This window comes from Accipiter gentilis, chromosome 6 (assembly GCF_929443795.1).
Source record: "Accipiter gentilis chromosome 6, bAccGen1.1, whole genome shotgun sequence".
NCBI classification, from domain to species: domain Eukaryota; kingdom Metazoa; phylum Chordata; class Aves; order Accipitriformes; family Accipitridae; genus Astur; species Astur gentilis.
This window is the reverse complement of record NC_064885.1, coordinates 13035259-13054787: the sequence shown is the minus strand read 5'-3', so window position 1 is coordinate 13054787 and position 19529 is coordinate 13035259. Positions and strand designations below refer to the sequence as shown.

The 19529-nt window shown below is 48.4% G+C and overlaps 1 protein-coding gene across 5 annotated transcripts in view; it reads left to right on the top strand.

Annotated features, from left to right (window-relative positions):
* Nucleotides 1–10661: 10661 nt before the first annotated feature.
* Nucleotides 10662–19529, top strand: part of BAZ1B (bromodomain adjacent to zinc finger domain 1B) — a 51926-nt gene continuing 43058 nt past the window's right edge. For 4 of the 5 annotated variants that reach the window (XR_007506226.1, XM_049801824.1, XM_049801823.1 and 1 more), the window contains exons 1-2: nucleotides 10662–10891; nucleotides 17410–17526. Coding sequence is in view for 3 of the 5 variants with exons in the window: in XM_049801824.1 (XP_049657781.1) it covers nucleotides 10779–10891; nucleotides 17410–17526 (230 nt within the window). In the remaining 2 variants the exon portion in view is untranslated. Of the gene's footprint in view, nucleotides 10892–11346; nucleotides 11557–17409; nucleotides 17527–19529 lie in introns of those variants that run through there. The other variant, XM_049801826.1, reaches the window with a different exon arrangement.

Sequence of the window (19529 nt, the reverse complement as noted above, 5' to 3'; positions counted from 1 at the left end):
CGTACAGCCTATGACTTAGGTTTCCTTGCAAGCCTCAAACGACTCTTCAGGAAATCTCTGGTGCTGTCTGGGGACCGGTTGCACACATTGTCCAAATGCAGGACTGCCATCTCCTGGGCAGCTGGGAAACTTGGTGTGCAACAGCCCCAAAAAAACATCCCAGAATAACTCGGAAACCACGTGGCTGAGAAGCCGCTGCAATGGCAGGTACTGCCAATGAAGTTAAACCCAACCTTTGGGTACTTCAAAATCAGCTGGAGTACCACCTCCAGGGTCAATTAACAAACTGCTCTGTGGCCAGCATGTGTTTAACCCATGCACTAAGGAGAGCACAATTCCCACCACTGAGTAATGCGGGTTTGCTCTAATGCAAAACTTAGCAGGCCATTGTGTACTGGAAGTCCCTGGAGAGCCACCTGGGCCCGAACAGACACCCTCCACCATCTCACAGCACCTTTGGTGCAGTTTCTTGCACACCCTTTCCCAGCCTGAAAAACAAATGGGCGAAACCAGACCTTCACCAGATGGTCCTGCACCGATGCCAGAGGGTTGCTGTGCCTCGGAGCCCAAAGGTTTGCCACAGGGGAACATGCACATGGCCCCACGCTGGACACAGGAGAGACAGGAGGCTCACCCTCCCATCCCTCCCCATGAGTCCTGCCTCCCTCGGCCCCTGCACTGCCTCCAGCTTCTCTGGGGCTGCTCTCTGCCCAAGCACTGGCCTCATGCCTGCTGGCCCCCCCTGCCTGCATGCTGTCACTCCCCAGGGCTGGACCCCTCATGCAACCCCACAGGGTCTGAGCCTGCAGCGGGGCTGTGCTCGCCCACTGCTGCCTTTTGGCCAAGCACCTCCTCCCCAGACTATATTGCTCCCCAGATCCGTGCCTGCCCCCCAAAATCCCAAATCCCTCCTCTTTTCATTACACTCCAGTTTTCTCTCCCCTCCCCACCTTCCCCTGCATCCCAGAGAGGCAGGCATAAGCTATGGGAAATTTCAGCACAAGCAGTTTAAGGTCTGACAAAATGACATGTAATGAAACCAAGCTTTATGGGAAACACCACGCAGTCCTTTTTCACTGGCTGTGAGCTGCCTGTGCTTTGAAAATAACTCATATAGCACCTTACAGAAGTAATGGGAATCCTCAACAGCCATTCTTAAACTCACCACTAGATTTATGGCATTAAATCACTGTTCTGGTAGCAGCAGTAAATAAGAACAAGTGTGACATAATAAAGCTTTAGATACCTCAGCATTAATTTTATGGTCTATATATGTGTGCAGAAATTAGAGGAAGATGCTTACTTGGAATAGAAAAACTATGGAGCCGTTGGCAGTGCTCCCAGAGAATCACTGCAGACAGCCAGGTGCTCCCCACCACCCGTGTCTGCTTGGTGTGGTAGGACGGCAGCGGGAAGCCGGGTAGCCTGGTGGGTCCTGCCCCTGCCCACACACCAGGCAGAGTGGGCATGGGCATGTTTGGCAGCTCCATGGCAGGATATAGGAACTGCCTGAGAAATGAGTGTCAAGGAAGGGCATTTGTTGCAATAAAGCCAAGCAGAGCATGCACTGTAGGAGCAGACAAGGAGGCTCTCATCACGCGGATGAACTTGGAGGTGACCAGGCTGAGAGTAAGCCAAGCGCAGCAGAACACCGATGTGCCTTTTCATGTAGGAAGGGCAAGGCCAAATTTAGTTCAAACATAGAAGCCAGGTTAAAGGTATCAAGTAGGAATGCAGTGGAAAGAGAGAAAGCAGCCATATACAGACTGTCAGAGAAGCCAGTTAAATACCCACTCTGTGACTGCATTTCTCCTATTAAGTGACCCTGTGAAGCCATTTCTTGCTGCACAACATGGCACTTGCACAGGAAAATAACATGAGATGAGCTTTGTGCTCCTCAGCACCCATGGCGAAGTGAGGTCCGGCAGTCATCCATACACCCCAGCTCTCTCCAGCACCTTGGAGGAATCATCCAGGGTGCAGCTGATTTCTGTTGTCAGGAAAATATCTTCTCTCTCTGATTTCTGTTATTGAGAAAATATCTTCTCCTCTCTATAAGCATTCTGTTGGATCCATACATTGCATCATGTGGAGAGAGGGGTGCATTTGTAGCTGCATCCATTGGTAGGCACTCTTATTCTGTTAATTAACTTTATCCTTATGTTACAGTATTACCACTATCTCCTGCTTGTTAAACAATCATTTAAAATGCTGTAGAAAATTCAGTTGATTTCTGTATGCCAGCAGACACTGTTCTGTGCATTAACTGATGTGTTACAGGGATACTCGAAGCACAAACCTCTCTGTTCCCAAGATTACAAACACCTTAAACAAATAAATGCCCTGTGAAGTTAAATGCTTTTATTGCTCTGCCAGCAGAAATTATGTGATCCTTCTTCTATTAAAGAAATCTGGTAAATACATGATAATAATCTGGTAATTACATCTACAATCTGGTAAATATTAAATGCAAGATCCAGATACTCTCAAGTCTGCTACAGAAATGCATGACACCATTGGCTCTGTCGTTCAGGAGCAGAGCAGGTTCCAGTTTATATGTCCACTCATGCCAAACCCCCTAGGGCAAACAGCACCCAGTGCAAGTGGGTAACACGAGTGTATGTGTGGCTTGCAGACAGCAAGTGGAAAAGACCAAGGAGCAGAGGGACAGGGGCTGGAAGAGTGACGTGGGCAAGAAGTGGACTTCAGACTGGATTGTAGCTCCCAGAGCTGGAGACAGGACAGAAACCTGAGCTTTGCCTTGGGACAGCTCTTATGAGGTATTCTAACTTATATTGAAATAAATGATATTTCTTAATAAACTTCAACCACATTTTGGGACAGCTTCAGGATTTAAATTATATGTAATTTATACATAAAAGGGATCACTGAGGACCAAAAGTGACTGGAAAAGCCATGAAAATATTGAAATCAGCCAAGTCCTCTTCCTGTTTCTCAACAAGAGATATTTTCCAGAGAGACATGAAGACTTGTCAAACACAAAAGCTGCATATTTATATTTAAGGAGTGATAAAGTTTTCTGTGTTATACATATTTGTAGGAACATAAAATTGACATCTTCTGATATTTTGGGTTATAGCTGAGGCCTGGTGACACAGCATGAGAAAAGAGATCGGAAAACTAAATGAGGGAGTACCCACAGCAGTTTAAAACAGTAGTATGTCTGATTAATTGTCTTCTGCATTACGCCCACAGAAGTTAGCAGTGAGTTGCATACACTCTAGGGTGCTTTCATAGTGTTAAAGTGATGGGAAAAGGCCTTTGTGCTCCTGAGAACAGGGCTATAAGTGAGCACCACAGAAGAGATCTTCATCAAACTGAAATGGGTTTTAGTTCATACAGTCCAAAGGGAGAGTGCAAACTTTAATTAACTCAATAGCTGTCAAGAGCTTGGAGACCTGCAGATCAATGGTGCTTGCTGCAAAACTGCAGAGCACCAGCAGTACAAGCCAGCCCTGCCACGCTGAAGACTGGCGGGGAGCAAGAAGAGCTGGGTAAGAAATTCCCCTGCCCTCCTGGTGATGTTTCAGGGGAGCTCCTCACCACGTCCATGACAAAATGCCAGAGCTCAGAAAAAGCAGCAGCCTGAGCTGCCCAGTGTGTGATGGGTGCTGGCCACTTCCAGCCAGCACTGAGCTGCACCATGGAGTTTGGGAATAGGAAGGGAAATGCAGTGAGCTTGGGGGGGGCTGTAGGGCATCTCTCCTGGGAAGTGATAGTACAAACGGCACAAACCCTGCCTTTTTCCGCATGCACAGTCAAGCTTTAGCTTGGGTTTAGCAGGGTTGTAGCAAAGTGCAATTCCTGCCATGCAACAGTCAGCACCTCCTAAAGCCCTGAGCCTCCGGCAGCAGAAAACCAGCAATGCAGGGATGTTACTCAGGGAGGACAGCAGAACAAGCCTCCTCAGGGTCCGCAGGAGTGGAGAACCAGAATGCAAGTCACTGAAAACCCTAAATATGCTTCTGCATATCAAGCCCTGCTACCTCTCCCTGCTAGCTTGCAGGTGACATAGCTGAGCTGGTGTAAAGTTATCTCTGACCAAGGGAGGAGAACCCACATCACCCAGTAGGTACCACTTTCTACAGTAAGGCACACGGATTCTTAGCACACCAAAATACGGGCCTTTTCAGGATATACCTTCACTATGGGCTTTGTGACCCTCAGATGACAAATCCTGTGTTGGTGCACAACATGTAATGCTCAACTGTCTTAACTCACAATCATTGTCCCAAATCCTGGATTCCCTTCCCTGTCCTCCTCAGAAGCTGGACTGTTGGGACTGCCAGTGGCCCACTGGCCTACCTGCTGCCAAAGGACACATATTGGATAGATCTTCCTTCCCTTCTTTCTAACAGAACCTAGGGCACACCAAACAAAAAGTGAAGTAAAAATGCCATGACGGGCAGAGAAGTCCTCCCAGGTTAGATGGTGCAAAAACTGAAGCAGTAACTGGAGATGTAGGTCTGTCTTTACATGCATAATGATCTGCTCTTGGATTTTGCAGGTGTTTAGGGGCACTTCTGCATGAAATATGAACCTGCCACAGTGCTTTGTTTCCCACGTGGCCCTCCTGCCCATGACCAAAAAGTAAAACGTTTGGCTTTTGTCAGGCCAAGAATGGCAATCTAATGCCATTTTGATGGTACCAGTCCTCAGCAGACCATGCTGTTTCAAGCCCCCAGGCATAGCTGCTTCCCGCCACAGACACCCAGGGCTCCACTGAGGACAAGATGACTTCTTCTTCACCTTCAGACTTCATGCCCTTCATTTGCCTATGGGATCTTCTCAACTCTCATTTCCAAACCCATCTTCTTCCTGTGCCAAGCCTCTTGCCAGCACAGGCAGGCTGAGCCACGAGAGGTCTTGAAAGAAGTACAGCCACAAAGCCCCTGCTGCCCTGGAAGACATAATCATGCAGCCCCGAAGAGAGGCAGAAGCCTGGAGGCTAGTGCAGAGCCTGCTTCAGGGTGTCCTCTCTCAGCAGCCCTGGGAAAGGAGCAAAGAGAGTAGCAAGCAGGTCTTGCCAGAGAAGGTAGGTGTGAGGAAGGTGGATCGAGAGGTGGAGATCTTTGCTCCTGGCCAGGCTCAGGGGAAAATGGCCATCGTGAAAGCTGTCTGGCAAGCATTGGAAGCGCTAAAGCAGAAGCATCCAGGTGAGAGGATAGGAAGGGTTGGAAGACCCCAATGCATCTAGGGGGTGCAGTGGAGTATGGAATCATGAGGGGGTAACTGGGGGAAGAGAAGGGAAGATGGGCACGAGAAGCCAGTCCAATACTACTCTATTTCTGGGTCTTTTGCATAGCCTGAAGGCAGAGGGTGTATCTATATTACTAATAAAGGCCACTTTCCTTCTCAACTCATTGCCTGGCCCCTTCAAACATAAAACCAGATGAACTAAATCAGATCAAAGGTCTATTTAGCCCAGCATCATCTCTGTGATAGCTGCCCTGAGTCTCTAGAGAAGCACAAGAACAGGGCAATGAGATGTTATCATTTCCATGAGAACTTTTGAGCCTCAGAATACCTTCAGCTGAGGGATTCTCCGGGCTGGATATGGTTTCTGTCCTCCCTTGCCAGCTATTAAACCAGTAGGAATGGTTTCTTGGCTATCATGGGCTTTTCTTTGTGCTGGGAAGCACACAACATCACTTATAAAAGTTCATAAATAGCAACGGGTGTCCCAAGCCCCTGAGCTACTGACTCACTTTGAGATGCTGCCTTGGAGGGACAGGATTCAGGTGATAGGGTCGTTCTCCTTCCTTGAAGGGGCTGCCTGGATTCCATCATTACCAGGCTAGAGTGAGGGGGGCTGGCAAAGATCCTCTTGCTCTTCAGGGCTCCATTTGACTAACACTGCAAATTGCTGTCTGTAGCAGTACCGCAGCGTGAGCAGCAGCGCTGCACCGAAGATTTTGGGTCTGCAAAGGCAGGGGGGAAGGTACAGCAGCAGAGTCTGCTGTTACATGGGGACCTGGAACATGTAGGGTGTGAACTTGCAGCTGCACCAGCTCCCGTATCCCTGGGTCGATATGGCAGGATTTCCCCAGAGCACCAGGCTCCTGGCTCTGCTATCCGAAAGGTTTGCTGCCACTACAGCTGATTTTAGAAGCAGCGGTGGAATTGCTGAGGTTGTGGACAGGTAGCAGGCTCCTGATTCTCCCTGGTGTGAAAACAGGAGTGAGTCTTTGTCCCAAGAGAAGAGTCACAGATACCAAACATCATCCTAGAGGACAGTCTGAGTTTTGTATACTTGGAAACTGCTTCGGCTAGGCATGTGAAAGGACTTCAAATGGAAAAGGAAAATTCTTGATTACTAAGAATCATTTTACTAAGAAAAATTTTGAAAGAAATGGATGTTTCAGTAGGTAACTCAAATATGGAAAAAGAACAACAGCAAGCTCTGCTCGTGCCTTGGCTTCAGGGATGTGAAGAAGTTGAGGAAGGTCACCTTGCAGAGTGCAACAATACAGAATAGCTGTCGGTGTGATTTCATATGGGAATAAAATGCAATTTCAAAGCTTTTGGGAGTGTGTGAGGAGCTAAAACACCTGCTGTGCATACCCTGCAGAGTACACACAGGAAACAGTGTATCTTCATTTTGGCTGAGGAAGCCGGGAGCTGGCACTGTGGGGATGAGGAGAAGCACAACTGTCTTACAGCTACAGAAACCAAGGAAGGCTCTTTGCAATGTGGCAAGACAGCTGAGTGCACTCTTGCAGCCAGAAGGTTGCAAAAAATGTCACAGGCTCTTAGACATGTGGTAACATCTACAAGCACAAGGGTTTTGTAGCTTGTTTGAGGGGATATCAGTGTCTTGAACCCCGCACAGATGCCATCCACCACGTTAGGCCTATTGTACAGTTCTGTACAAGGTGGTGGTGTGCTTGAAAAGGAGGGGACATTTGGCCTGATAGCCTTATGAAAGTTGCAATTGCTCACAGAAAGGAAATGGGGCCAGAACAAACTTTACTGCTTGAGCTGAGGGGCTGAGCGCAGAGAGCGATCTGCAGGGCACAGCCCTTCAGCACACTGCATTTCCTTTTCTGCTTGAAAGTGTGAGTTGCAGGGCACAGTGTCATTTGTTCAGCACAGAGGAAGAAGCTCAGCCTCCAGCAGAAGGTGCTCTAGAAGTCTGCAGTGGGGTTAGTCAAGGCCCCAGGCTGGGCCAGGGCGCAGAAGTCTACAGAGGGAAATGTCTGGAATAGATACGCATATTTATTAGGTATTTTCTGCCAGCTGGAACGTGAAGTGTTGGAGATAAACATTCATCTACTGAAAAACTGGCTGAAATGGAAACCAGCTTCCAGTCAGAAACTAGGCTTTGCAGGCTGAGAGCATCAGTCACCAGCGCTCTCACTCCCAGCAGTCTTGCAGGGTCACTACCAGACAAAACAGGAAAGCCAGAACGAAAGTCAGTCTTAGAGCAGGCGCTGTGTAGAAGCACCCTCCTAAATTCATTCAGCCTGTGTGCTGCTGGAGTGAGATCACATTGGAGCTCTGGCTCACCATGTTACATAAACTGAAGAGATAAGGGTGCTGACATTTTAAAACCAGTGTTAACTGCAACCCTCCAGCAGCATGGATGCACTGGCAAGCGGACATGCTCTTGTGTGGCCATGCTCTGTGTACACCTGACATAGGACTCTGACTGTCGCTGAGTGACCGACCCCCTTTACACCAGAAGAGAGAGCATCTGCTCACAGCTGAGCCATGCATTTGCCCTGTGTGTCACATCTGCTCACTCTTCCTGAGGAAAGAACTCGTCTTTCTAGTAACCTGCTGGGAAATGAAGACTTCAGAAGTGAAAATCATGCAAGAAGGGAATGCCTCTGTTGGTCTGAAAGACAGGGATATGGAGTCTGTCCCTGGGTCATTTAGGATAAATGGAAAAGAGCAAGCTCTTTTTAGGTCTTGGGATTCACTTATTTTTCTCTCTGCTCAGCTTCTGCTTTTTTAAAGCAATTGGCAGTGTTAAGAAGCAGGTGCTTTGTCTCCAGGGAAATCCCTGAGGGCTATCAGGCTTCTGCCAGATCAGCTCAAAGGTCAGTAACACCTCACACTCTGCACAGAACTGTCCTCAGGCAGGACACTCGTCAGCCCCTGCTCTACAGTCCAGGAGCGAGTCATAGAGAGAAAACACAGCACCCATCAGAGGCAAAACCACCTCTTGTGCACCGAGGGAGTAGGTGAGGCAGAGGCAGCCGTGGTGCAGCAGCTCCAGCAGCAGGAAGGAAGCCAGCTGACAGCAGGACGAGGCAGAGACGATAGCCACGAGCCAGGGCTGCGGCACTGGCTTGCTGCACTTGGCAGGTGACTGCAGCAAGAAGAACCGCACAGAGACCCAGAAGGATGGCGTTGAATTATTTTGGCTGAATTATACAACTTATCTATGATTGGTGTTCAATGGTGTAATCTCTGGATTTAAGCGTGGATAGATAGGGTCACCTACGGAGGGATTTTCATATTCTCTGACCATACCTAAATGCTGCAACATTTGGCAAACTTCCAGCTCCCCTGTTTTAGTTTCCTCCTGTCAAGTTGGCTCCTTGCTCCTCTGAACCACCCTCTGCACCCAGCCCAGCCTGACCTCATCGCTCGTGGGCCTGGTGGCAAGAACAGGACTCGAGATGGGAACAGCAGTACCACATGTGCTGTCTTATGGAAACACAACTCACGCTTGTATTTGGCTTGTTAATGGCCACATCACATTAATGACCCCTAGCCGTGCCGTCATCCCACAAAGGCACCCAGACTTTCTTCCTCCTGTTATTTCCAGCCAGGGAACTTTCAGCTTAGAAGATCCTTCACTACAGGAATTTGTACTCTGCACCATTTTGTTTCTTCTGAATGAAATTCCCCAGATTGTCCTGTACCTGACCCTTATCTGTACTTGCAGCCTCTCCCAACCTTGTATGCTGCCTGATAAATTAAGAGAATTAAGTTGTTCTCTAAAACCAATTCCTTGTGAACCTTTCTCCACCTGATTCCCCTTCCATTGAACTGTCATCTTCTACTTAGTGAAGCCCTTACCTACCTCATCATTTGTACATACCGCTCTGAAAGTCAAGTAACTTTTCAAAACAGCCAGATTAACTTTCAACAAAGCAGCATCACACTTCACCGCATTTTTGATGCATTTTCCCTGTCCCTCCCATGTGCTTAGGAGAAAGGGGCTTGTCAACTGGCCAGAGGTGGAGAGGTTCCATGCTTCAGGGCCTGGTAAAGCTCCAGCTGCTAGTGAATTTCCAGGGAGCAGGTACATCTCTCCCTGTGCTTTCATGGATGGCTGCCTTTGGGGTCACAGGCTCTCTTCAGTGCTGGATGAAGCCTTTGGGATAAACCAGGAACTCCTGTGTTGATGTTTTATGCAGTTATTCTTTTTCAGTGGCAATTTGAAACGGGAGGATATAACGTTTATACTCTGGGTTGTACAAAGGCTGTACGCAGCTCTAACTAGTTTGCCAAGACTGCTGCTTTTCATCCTGAAGCAGCCGCAGCACAGCTATACACAACAGACCTATTCCTCAGCGCCATGAAGCAGCAGCGATCCAGGATCACTAGAATATACATCTTTAATGCACAAATCTGCTTTTCTAATCACCCAGAAAGGGGGCAGAGAGAGCACTGCTGGGCTTGTAGTTTTGCTGTGACTGCTTTTGGCAGGCAGTGCTTGAGCTGCTGCCTCTCTGATCCCTCATAAACACTGATGATGATAGAAAAACTCTACACACCCCGTTTCTTGCAACCAAAAAAAAACCCCACAAAAAAAAAACCCCGAAAACCACAACTCTCAACTCTTTTGTCTTTCCTCCTTTCACAGGAGCAGCACCCACGAGGGGCCCGGGCTCCCCGCCCCGGAGAGAGGTGCCCCGAACCGCCTCCACGCCGGTCCCTCGGAGCACCGGGGCCTTCCCCGGCCCGTCACCGCCGCTGCGGGGCCGCGACCCGGAGCCGAGCCAGCTGGCGCGGCGCCGCCGAGTGCCGGGGCCACGCAACGCCGGCTGCACAAACGGACCGGAGCGAGAGCGGCGACAGCGGCCGCTCCGCCCTGAGGCCGCGGCCTCCCTCCTCACCCACCCCAGGGCCGAGCCGCCGCTTCGCCTGCCCGCGGAGCGGAGGGACCCGGCCCGCCGGGGGAGCCCAAAGCTAAAGGGGCTGCTCCGGTGAGGCCCCGGCCAGGCCCGAGGGGCCGCGACCGCCACACAGGCGCAGGACCCCGGCGGTCCCATGATGCCCCACGCTGCCCTGTCCCTTTAAGAGGTGGTGGGCGGCACGAGCCGACCGCGGAGGACAAAGCCCAGCGCGCGGTACCGCCGCAGTACCCGGATGGGGGGGCGGGACCGCGCTCCGATTGGCCGGCGCGGAGAGGAGGGCGGGCGGGCGGGCGGATAACGGGGACACAAAATGGAGTCGCGCTCTCTGCCACTTACATAACGCGACCTCTCACCTCGCGCGCGGTGCAAGGTAGCTTGCTGCGCCGGCAGGCGGGGCGAGGCGACGCGATTGGCGGGCCGCGCGGCCAATCCGAAGCCGGCAGCGCCGGAGGCGCGCCAGTAGGCTCCCGGGGCCGCGGCGGCGGGGGCGGGCCCTGAGGGGCGGGAGGCAGGTTTGGGTGCGCGCGGCGAGGCTCGGCCTGCCGCCCGCCCGGGAGGGGGAGGGGAATCTCCCGCCATTTTTCAATCGTCCCGCCCGGGTCCCGCTGCCGCCGCCGCGCGGATCCGCTGGCTCCGGCCGGGACCCCGCCTCGTCTCGCCATGGCGCCGCTGCTGGGCCGCAAGCCCTTCCCGCTGGCCAAGCCGCTGCCGCCGGGGGAGCCGGGGGAGCGGTTCGTCATCCCCCACACGCAGGAGGCCTTCCGCACCCGCGAGTATCCGCTCGGCCCGGGGGCGCGGGGGCGGACGGGGACGGGGTGGCGGGGAGGGCTCCGCCGCCGCCGCTGTCACCTGCCGCGGCGCGGCCGCCCGCGGGCCTTGCGGTCTCGCCGCTGCTGGGCGCGGAACTGGCCTCGGCGGCGGCCCCGGCCCTCCCGGGGGGTGGCCGGGGCCCGGCGCGGGGCGGCGGCGGGGCAGAACAAAGCGGCAGCGGGGCGGGGAGCGGGGCCGTCCGGCTCCTCCGGCGGCGGTTCCTGGCGGGAAGGGCCCGGCCCGTGAAGGGAGCCCGGCCCGGCCGGCGGGCGGTCGCTCCCCGCCAAGTTTCTGATCCGGTGTCTGACGCAGTTCCAGGCGGATGGAAGGCGAGGCGGGGGGAGCGGGGACAGCAGCTCCGCGGGGCCGGGGCGCTCTGAGGCGGCGCGGCCGTGGAGAGAAACTAACGGGTAAAGGGAGCCGGCTGCGTGTCCAACAGAGCCGGGGGATGGGGTTTGATTAATGTAATTAGCGCGGCGGCAGTTCTCGAGGGGGGTTGCGGTACAAATTCGAGGTGTGTATCCCGGGCGTGAGGGGTGGCATTGACACTGGAGACTCCCACTGGAAGGAGGATAAAATAGTGGCAGAAGCAGCTCACCTGCGGAGAGCCCAGCTTTTCGTGCTCAATGTGAGTATCTTCTTCTGGGCTGCTTTAGCGTGAAAAACATTTTTTTTTTTTTTTTTTTTTTTTAAATGATTCCGCGTGAGTCAGCGTGTGACAGTCCTTGAGCGGCTGGAAGTGGGCAGGGGCAAGGCAGCAAACTGTCACAGCCGATGTGCAGGCACGAAGGCAGAGTTACTCTTCAGGTCCCCAGCAGGGCTGGGGGGGCAGGTCTTCTGCACTGTAACCTGCGAACTGCTACTTCAGGAGGCTGGTTTGTTGTTTGTGTTATAAGGATCAAAATCTGAGGAAGTGAGGAGTGAAGGAAGGACTGGAAGTGAGACAGAAATGCATGAATACAGGAACATACCTCAGAAATCTTGGCAATGCAGAAGACAAAGGGACTCCAGAACTTATACAGACCTGTGTAGTGGAGAGTGTTTTGTTACTTCAGTGTGAAGAACAGCCAGTGAAAGCCCCTAGGAAGGATTAGGTAGCTTTTGAAGAGGAAATGCATATCTGGGTGCAGATAGGCATTGCTAATGCATTCAGCCCAATAAAATGAGACTGGGTAGAGTGTTAGATACTTGCTTTTTAACAGTATTTTAAATTGAACCGTTCAGTCTGTGACTTGAAAACCTGCTATTGTGATGTGTGCAAACTGAAAGTAGCTCAGTCATCCATCTGACCAGGCAGAGACCTGTTCTTTCTCTTTCCCTATGAGGAACGAGCAGTAATCGAAAAGACAGAGTCTAAGCCTAATTACTACTTTTGTAAAAGAAGATGTGGCTTTAAGGTTCATCTGCCTTGTAGGAACAGCACAGAGGAGTTATGGGGCACCTTCTGAGAGCACTAATCTATCGGTATGGCTCTTGTGGATCTGTGAGTAGATGGAGGACATGTTTCTGCAGACACTTGGGTGGTATTAACATTAAGGAAAAAAAGGGATGGTTTCTCATCCTCAGAGGGGATGGCATTAGCGAAAGGGTCAGAAGGAAAGAAGAAACCAATGCAAGCACTGAGGTTCTAGAGAGATGCTCTTCTCTTGGAGAAAGTATTTCATGGGGTGTCGTGGGAGTCAGCCTAGCACGTTCTAGAAAGTTCATCGTGGCAGACAGACGTCATGAAGCTAAAAAGAGAAACTAAGTCATGTTGGGTTTCTATCTTGCTTTGTTGACCATGTATAATATAAGCTAAGCAAAAAGTGGAACAGAAAATTGCAAATGAGTCAGTAAGTTGAAGGGAGGTGTTACCTAAGGAAGACTTGGAGGGGGTTTTTTTTGGTCACTTGTCTTGTGGATGGGAACAGCCTGCAGAGGGGCTGTGTCAAGAAGTACCTGAGTCCTCACCCAGAGCAGTGCTTGGTGTCATTTATGCTGAGGCCTGGCAGAACATGGTCTCCAGAACTTTTCTTTTTCCACCTTGAAAAACTATTGATCAGCTCTTCCCCTAAAGGGTGTACAGGTTCTTGTACTGCACAGCTACAAATGAGGTATTTGAAAGACATAAAAAGTTCTTAAGACTCTTCTGTTTTGGTGTTTTGTTTTTTTCTTTTTTTGTTAGGATTTGCAGCTGTAGATTGGGTTGAACAAAAAGTGGAGATTGGGGTATTGCATATGAGGAGAGGTGTCTGGCTCGTGGACATTTGTTAAGAAAGTGTCCAGCACCAGTGGGCGGATGGACAGGGTGGTCATCAGAGCTCAGGTGTTTATTTGGGTCTGATACTTCTTTGTACTTTATGTGGCTTCCTTTGGCTGCCAAATCCCATGAAAACCTTTTAGGAGAAACCATGCTGTGTAGAGTCCATTGCTCCTGGCGACGCCTTCGGCTTCTGGTGTCTAACACAGGAGTGAGCCTTGCTAATTGTGTGGATGTGGGGATGGGAGAGATGGCTGGGCAGTCAGAGATAGACTTGTCTTTGCAGGAGTTCTGTAGGATCTGCTCTCAGATATATGGGGTGTCGGACAAATGCTTCACATGTGGTATGGTTTCTTCTGGTTTATGTCACCTGTGCACCTGGTCTGTGGCACATGTACTGAGCCAAACACCAAATTTGTTCCCTGGTGAGCAGGTCATCTCTTCCGTTAGCGTGTGGGACTGCTGCAGTGTGTGTTCTGCTATACTGGCATCTGTTTGGAAAACCGCACTGCCAGCTCAAGAAGGATGCTTGGTTAAGAGAGCTAACCAGCCTGGACTGGTGAGGACTATTCCAGCCAAAGCTTTCCTTCAGCCATCAGTGTACAGTTTAGGGAAGTTATGTTGCTTTCCTCTCCAGAGAAAAGCTTGCTCTCTGTCTTTAGTTAGTGTTTTTGTATGGTAAGCAGAGCATAGTTCTCATACGAACATGAGGAATCGGGCTGCGTTTGGCATGCAAGTTAAAGGCTGTCGTTCACATCTTCACATATGACATGAGCCAGTTAAACTGGCAGCAGTTAAAGATGGCAGCACCAAAGCAGGGTTGTGTCATGCTCTGCAGTTCTAGGAGAACTTTGCCACCCACCCAGGAAGTAGTGTCTTAAAAATGTACCGACCTTCCTGGTAAATTTTCCTTCTTAGCTAATACAAGTAAAAACAGTTAAGATACTCTAAAGCTGTTTTGGAATTGATAGTAATTTCTGGGAGAGCATCAATAACCCAGGAAGAAGTAGACTTTGTATCTGCTCAATAGTCACCTTGCGCAGTGGTTAGCTTGTTTACTTTAAACATTTTTCTTTAAAAGCATCCCTTGTTTTTACTGTGACTTTGTTTTCTGTCTTTCAGTGTTAAGTGATCTTCAGTGTGATGCAAACAGATGTGATGTATTAACTGTTACACAGTGGGTAGTCAGCTGTTTAATTTAACATGTGTGTTATTCATGGCTTTTGGGGGAATGTTTGCAAGTAGCTGGTGTCCAGGGTTTTTTATTTATTATTGTGTTGGGAATTTGTGGGAATGACAGCTCCAACTGTGTAGAGAGGTGGGTTTGTTATGACATACCAGTAAGCCCTCACTTGTAGTCCTAAATCAGTCCTGCTGAACAGTCTGAAATTTCTTGGGTTTGTTTCCAATCTGAGTGGAAAGGATGAAAACCCTGCATGTAGTGGAAAGTTTGAGCTATAATAAACTGCAAAAACATCCTCCTGCCTTTTGGCTTTGTGCTGGCCCCAGGATTTCAAAGCAGAACCTGGCTTGGGAGCTTATGGCAGAGCACAAAGGCAGTGTGGGCATGAGTCTTGAGTGCTCGTTAAGGAATGTGTCTAGGGGTCAGTGTTAGATGAGCTGACCAGCTGTAGGTGGAATTAAATTGCATTTGAGAGGCAAGGCTGAGCTGGACAGGGAAATTGCTATACCTGCTGGTTTTAAATTCAGTGTTCATCTGAAAAATATGGGTCCTGATATGGTATGATTAAGCCTGTTCTCATAGGTGTTTATAGGGAAGGGAAAATTCTTAGGGAAAATTCTCATGGATCTTCCTGTTAATATGGGAAATGGTGTTAGGAAAAAAAAAACCCATATCTTTAAATCATTTTTCAATGGAGATCAGCATTTATTTGCTATCCTTGCTGGAAGGAAAGGAATATTCTCACAGGTCTAGAGAGAAGAAAGTTGATAAATGTAGGAGGGGAGTAGACCATAATTTTATTTCCCAGCCATATCTCAAATATTTGTTTATAGTTAGACTGCTGAAGGTTTATTAAGGCAATGTCCTGAATCCTTAAGAAGTGTGTCTTTCCTTTAGCACTCATGTTATGGGAGCTGCGAGTCCTTCATATCTAGGTGGTGTCCATGGATGTGCAGAAGGAAGGCCTAGGGGGAGAGTGAAGATGGGGTTGCTGAATGAAGCTAAGACCGCTGTTGCTTGTGTGTTTAGGCTCCTGTCTACTGCAAGGATTGAATTTGCTTTTAACTTTTCTTTTTGTGAGAGAGACATAGGAAGGAGTACTAGTATAGTTGCGGTTTAGTCATTATTAAAGTGGTTAATTGCTGTAAATACGAGGAGGACTCCTGGTTTCTTGTTTGATTTTTTTAAAATTATTTTATTTTCCTCCTAGCTCAGTATCGCTACAAAAATTTGTTAAAATCATACTTCTGGTCTGGTTGGTGGTACCGTGCAGATGAGTTCCTCTGTAAGCTGTGGTTACTTCTTGCCACTGACCCACCGCAGGGATGACCCTTCTTGCCCCTGCCCTGTAGCACCTCTTGTTTCTATGGAAACTTAAGCATCTTTGAAACCTCACGGAGGGGTGTGAATTGGCCAAAGGGCTCAAAACTTAGTGGGGTGATGACTTGTCAGATCGCTGGTCATCCACTGAAGAGCAGGAGACTCCACAAGCAGGGAAAGCTGGGGAACCGCAGGATTTCTCCTTGGTTTTAAGACCTGCTCCAGGCAGCAGGAATACCGTCAGCAGTAGCAGCCTCCTCTGGAGGTGGCTCTGTTTCTGGCTTGTATTCTTGCATAGCACCAGTTGCTGTGGCTGCAAGATACCTCTATATCAATGTCCACAGTGCAGCTTCTGTACCTTGTGCTTTACCTTGGGGCTGTGAAGAAATGTCCAAGAAAATTGGCTTTGTTGGAGTTGTAATTTGGCTTACTAATAGGAATCTTAAAAAAAAAAAAAGTAGTAATAATAATAAAACACAAATAGGTTAGTTGCACTAAAATTTTCTTGAAAAGCAAAGCGTATGCAGGATATGATGAGCGATTTGCTGTGGCTGGTAGCTCTGCCGTCACAGGAGTGTGGAGCAATCTGCTTGTTCCCACAGAGACTCTCATAATTAGCACTTGCGCTGCAGCAGGCTGAGCCACTGTAGTTGTTACAAGTATGCTTTGTACTCTGTGCTTGCTTTTCTGCTGGAGAGCACACTGCCGGAGAAGGGAAAGATGCTTTCCTTGCCTCTTTTATAATTTCTCCACTTAAGTTACCATCGGTAAGCATATGGCAACTTAAGCAGGCTGCCACAGGGTAAATTGGTGTGGATTTACACTGTGCTAGCTTTTCTGATAATTGTGCCTGTACACGTTCTATCCATAGAAAGTATGAAGTAGCTTATCTCTGTTTACACTGACAGTTAATTACCACTTAGGTGGAATGGGTAGAGCACAGCCACAGATGCTTACAACAGAGTAGCTAATGCTGTAATTCATAATGCTGTCTGCACCACGGTGACTTGCCTGTGCACCCATTAATCCTAACAGCCAGAATAACTTAACCTTGAGGCTGGTTTTGATACGGGAAGCAGGTGATGGTGGTGGTGAGGAAGATCCTCGTGTTGTGCTGATGCAGGAGGGCTGCTTTTGTTGGAAGCCAGAGGAAAGGCAACCTTTCTAGTGATTTTTGGTTTCAAAGCTTTTGGGGTTTTCCCCCAAAAGATTGGGGGTACTGGGTAGACTGGTAATTTGCATCTAGAGTTTGTAACACCACCCTAAGGCATTAGCAGTAGTAGTTCCCCAACAGTTACTGTCAGGCATTTAGTGGCGGTCCGTGCCATGTCTCCGGCACGTGCCTGTGATGTTGTTTGTGCTGTTTTCTAGTGAATCAGACCGGAAAAGCTGAAAAGCAACTTAGCAATGCCACAACTTAGCAATGCCATGAAACTCAGCTGTATGTATTCCCCTTGCACAGTTCAGCTGAACTGATGGTGGTGTGGCACCTTCTGTATGCCAGTGCCAAACAGGATGGGCATTTCAGCTGCAGAAAGCTCCAGTGCATCCTGGTCTGAAAACCTATTGGATTTAACGCAGCATCTCTGTGGTAGACATAGGGTCAAATTGTACTATAGTGATCTTCAGCCTTTGTGCGCTCCAATAGGAAGCATTTAATTGAATTTGATTGTCTTGTGCTACTGTGATTATGCTCTCCACTGCATAAATCCTGTTTTCCTGAGCTGCCACTTCTACAGAGAGTATGAAGCGCGTTTAGAGAGGTACAGCGAACGAATATGGACATGCAAAAGCACAGGAAGCAGCCAGCTGACGCACAAAGAGGCTTGGGAGGAGGAGCAGGAAGTTGCTGAGCTGTAAGTACCAGTGAAGAAATTGGTATGTGTCTATCTTTAGGCATTGGGGCAGAAGAGTGGACTTGGGAGTGATATGTGGTTGCTAGTTTATGAGGTGAGGTAACCAGCTTTTTACTGGCTGTAAGTAGATCTGGGGATTCTGGAGTTGAAAGAAAATTAAGTCCAAATTTGATGCCATCACTAATGCAGTTGAGTAATGTACTTATTTAGTGCTGTATCTTGGTATTATTTGAACCAAAATAGTTCAGCATACGATACTTAGCTTATTTTAAAGCCCCTTGAGTAATGGGAATTTTTCGGGGGGGGGTGGGGAGGGGGATAAATCTTGGAGGAGCTAAAGTAAAAGTACAGTAAAAGAGGTCATTGAAGTGTTTCACATCAGCCACGTCCACAGCTGTAATTATTTTTTGCAGATCTGCAGTGGAATCAGTTGTTGTACTAAATAAAAAAAAATTACTTTGGAGTGATATTTTAGGGATCTGCTCTGCTTGGAACAATAAAGAACAAAGGGAAAACAGCAAGAGTCATTACTCTGTTCAGACCACCAGTGTTCCTCTGGGCTGCTGTGTCCCTGACTCCCCCTCTAGCACACAGCACAGGCCCTGAATCCTTGGTTGAGGTTCAGCGTGATGCTTGCCTTAGAAGTGAATTTTCTGTAAAGGTGCAAGTCCTTGGCTCAACCAACACATATCACTGACTTTGTGATTACCAAATTGTAGGATTTATGCCAAACAAATGGCATGTTTCTCTGTTCCATGAATTGATGACTTGGACTTCTGACTTTTTTTTCCTGTGTTAACTGGGGAGATTGTCAGCAGTACTACCTAAGAGGTGAAATTTTCTGCTGCCCCTCTTTCATGAAGAATGCACATTTCTGATTCATTGGCAAAAGAGTTAATAGCCTTAGCCTAAGGAGAAATTCACCATCGTTTGAGGTTAATCACATCCTTAAAGGCAACAAATAAGAAACCTATTTGGCTATAGTCCGGATTTCTGCGAGGGTTGAAGTACTGCTGTCTTCAGTCTTTCCTCCCTAGTGTTGTTTTGAGAGGAGGATGCAGAGCCAGCTTGATAAATTTATAATCCTGAGTCAAAAAACCACTGGTCTAGTGTCGCTTACTTTTGGTTAACAATGTTGGATTGGTTGGCCACTTCTGAAAACATTAAGAAATGTAAGTGAAATGTAAACAGAAGCTTTCTCAATAACAAATTTAGCTATAGTCTCTCTAAATGTGGGGAAAAAAAGACTCTGTGAAATGAGATTTTGGTCTTGTCTCTTTGAAACGGGATTAAAAGCTTCCCAGGTGGTTTGCTGGCTGCTTTAATACCTGACACTAGTCTGAATAAAAACAAAGTTCATTTAGGCAGTTTGCTGAAGGGATAAATTTGTTCACGGCAGCTGTAGAACAGTAAACGTGGCTGAAGATTGTCAGCAATGGGTCCCTGAGTCTGCGAAGCTAAAAGGGTTTTGGAAAAATGGAGTATTTTCTTCCTCCTTACAGTAACTTGAAACAGACTTTACTTTTTAGCCAGAAAGCTTTATGCAATATATTGCTTAGTACTCCTATCAGCTAACTGACCTGATCTTTTTAGAAAGGAAATCAGTCAAGTAAATTTGTAACAGTCCTTCCTCTTCTTTGAATGAGAAAGTTTGAAGATCATGATGTGGTGGAACACATTAAGTATTTTCCTCTGGAAAGATAATTTGATCATGTAAGCCTGCTTCTATCTTTGTCACTGTGTTAGCATTCTGTTTAGGAAGAAAGAAATGCTAAATGTTCATCAGCATCGTGCTATTGTTACTTAAAAGTAACAAGCCCCAGAATAATGACACGGTCTTGGTATATATTTAACATCTAATAGAGAGGCAGTAATAACCAGCAAGAAAGGGTTCACCGTCAGTGCTGCTCTTCCAGAATGCTTTATGGTGCTCCTTCTGGGAAGGACAAGTACAATTTGTATTGTCATGCCAATTAATGCTTTGGGAGGGTGCTGGGGGAAGA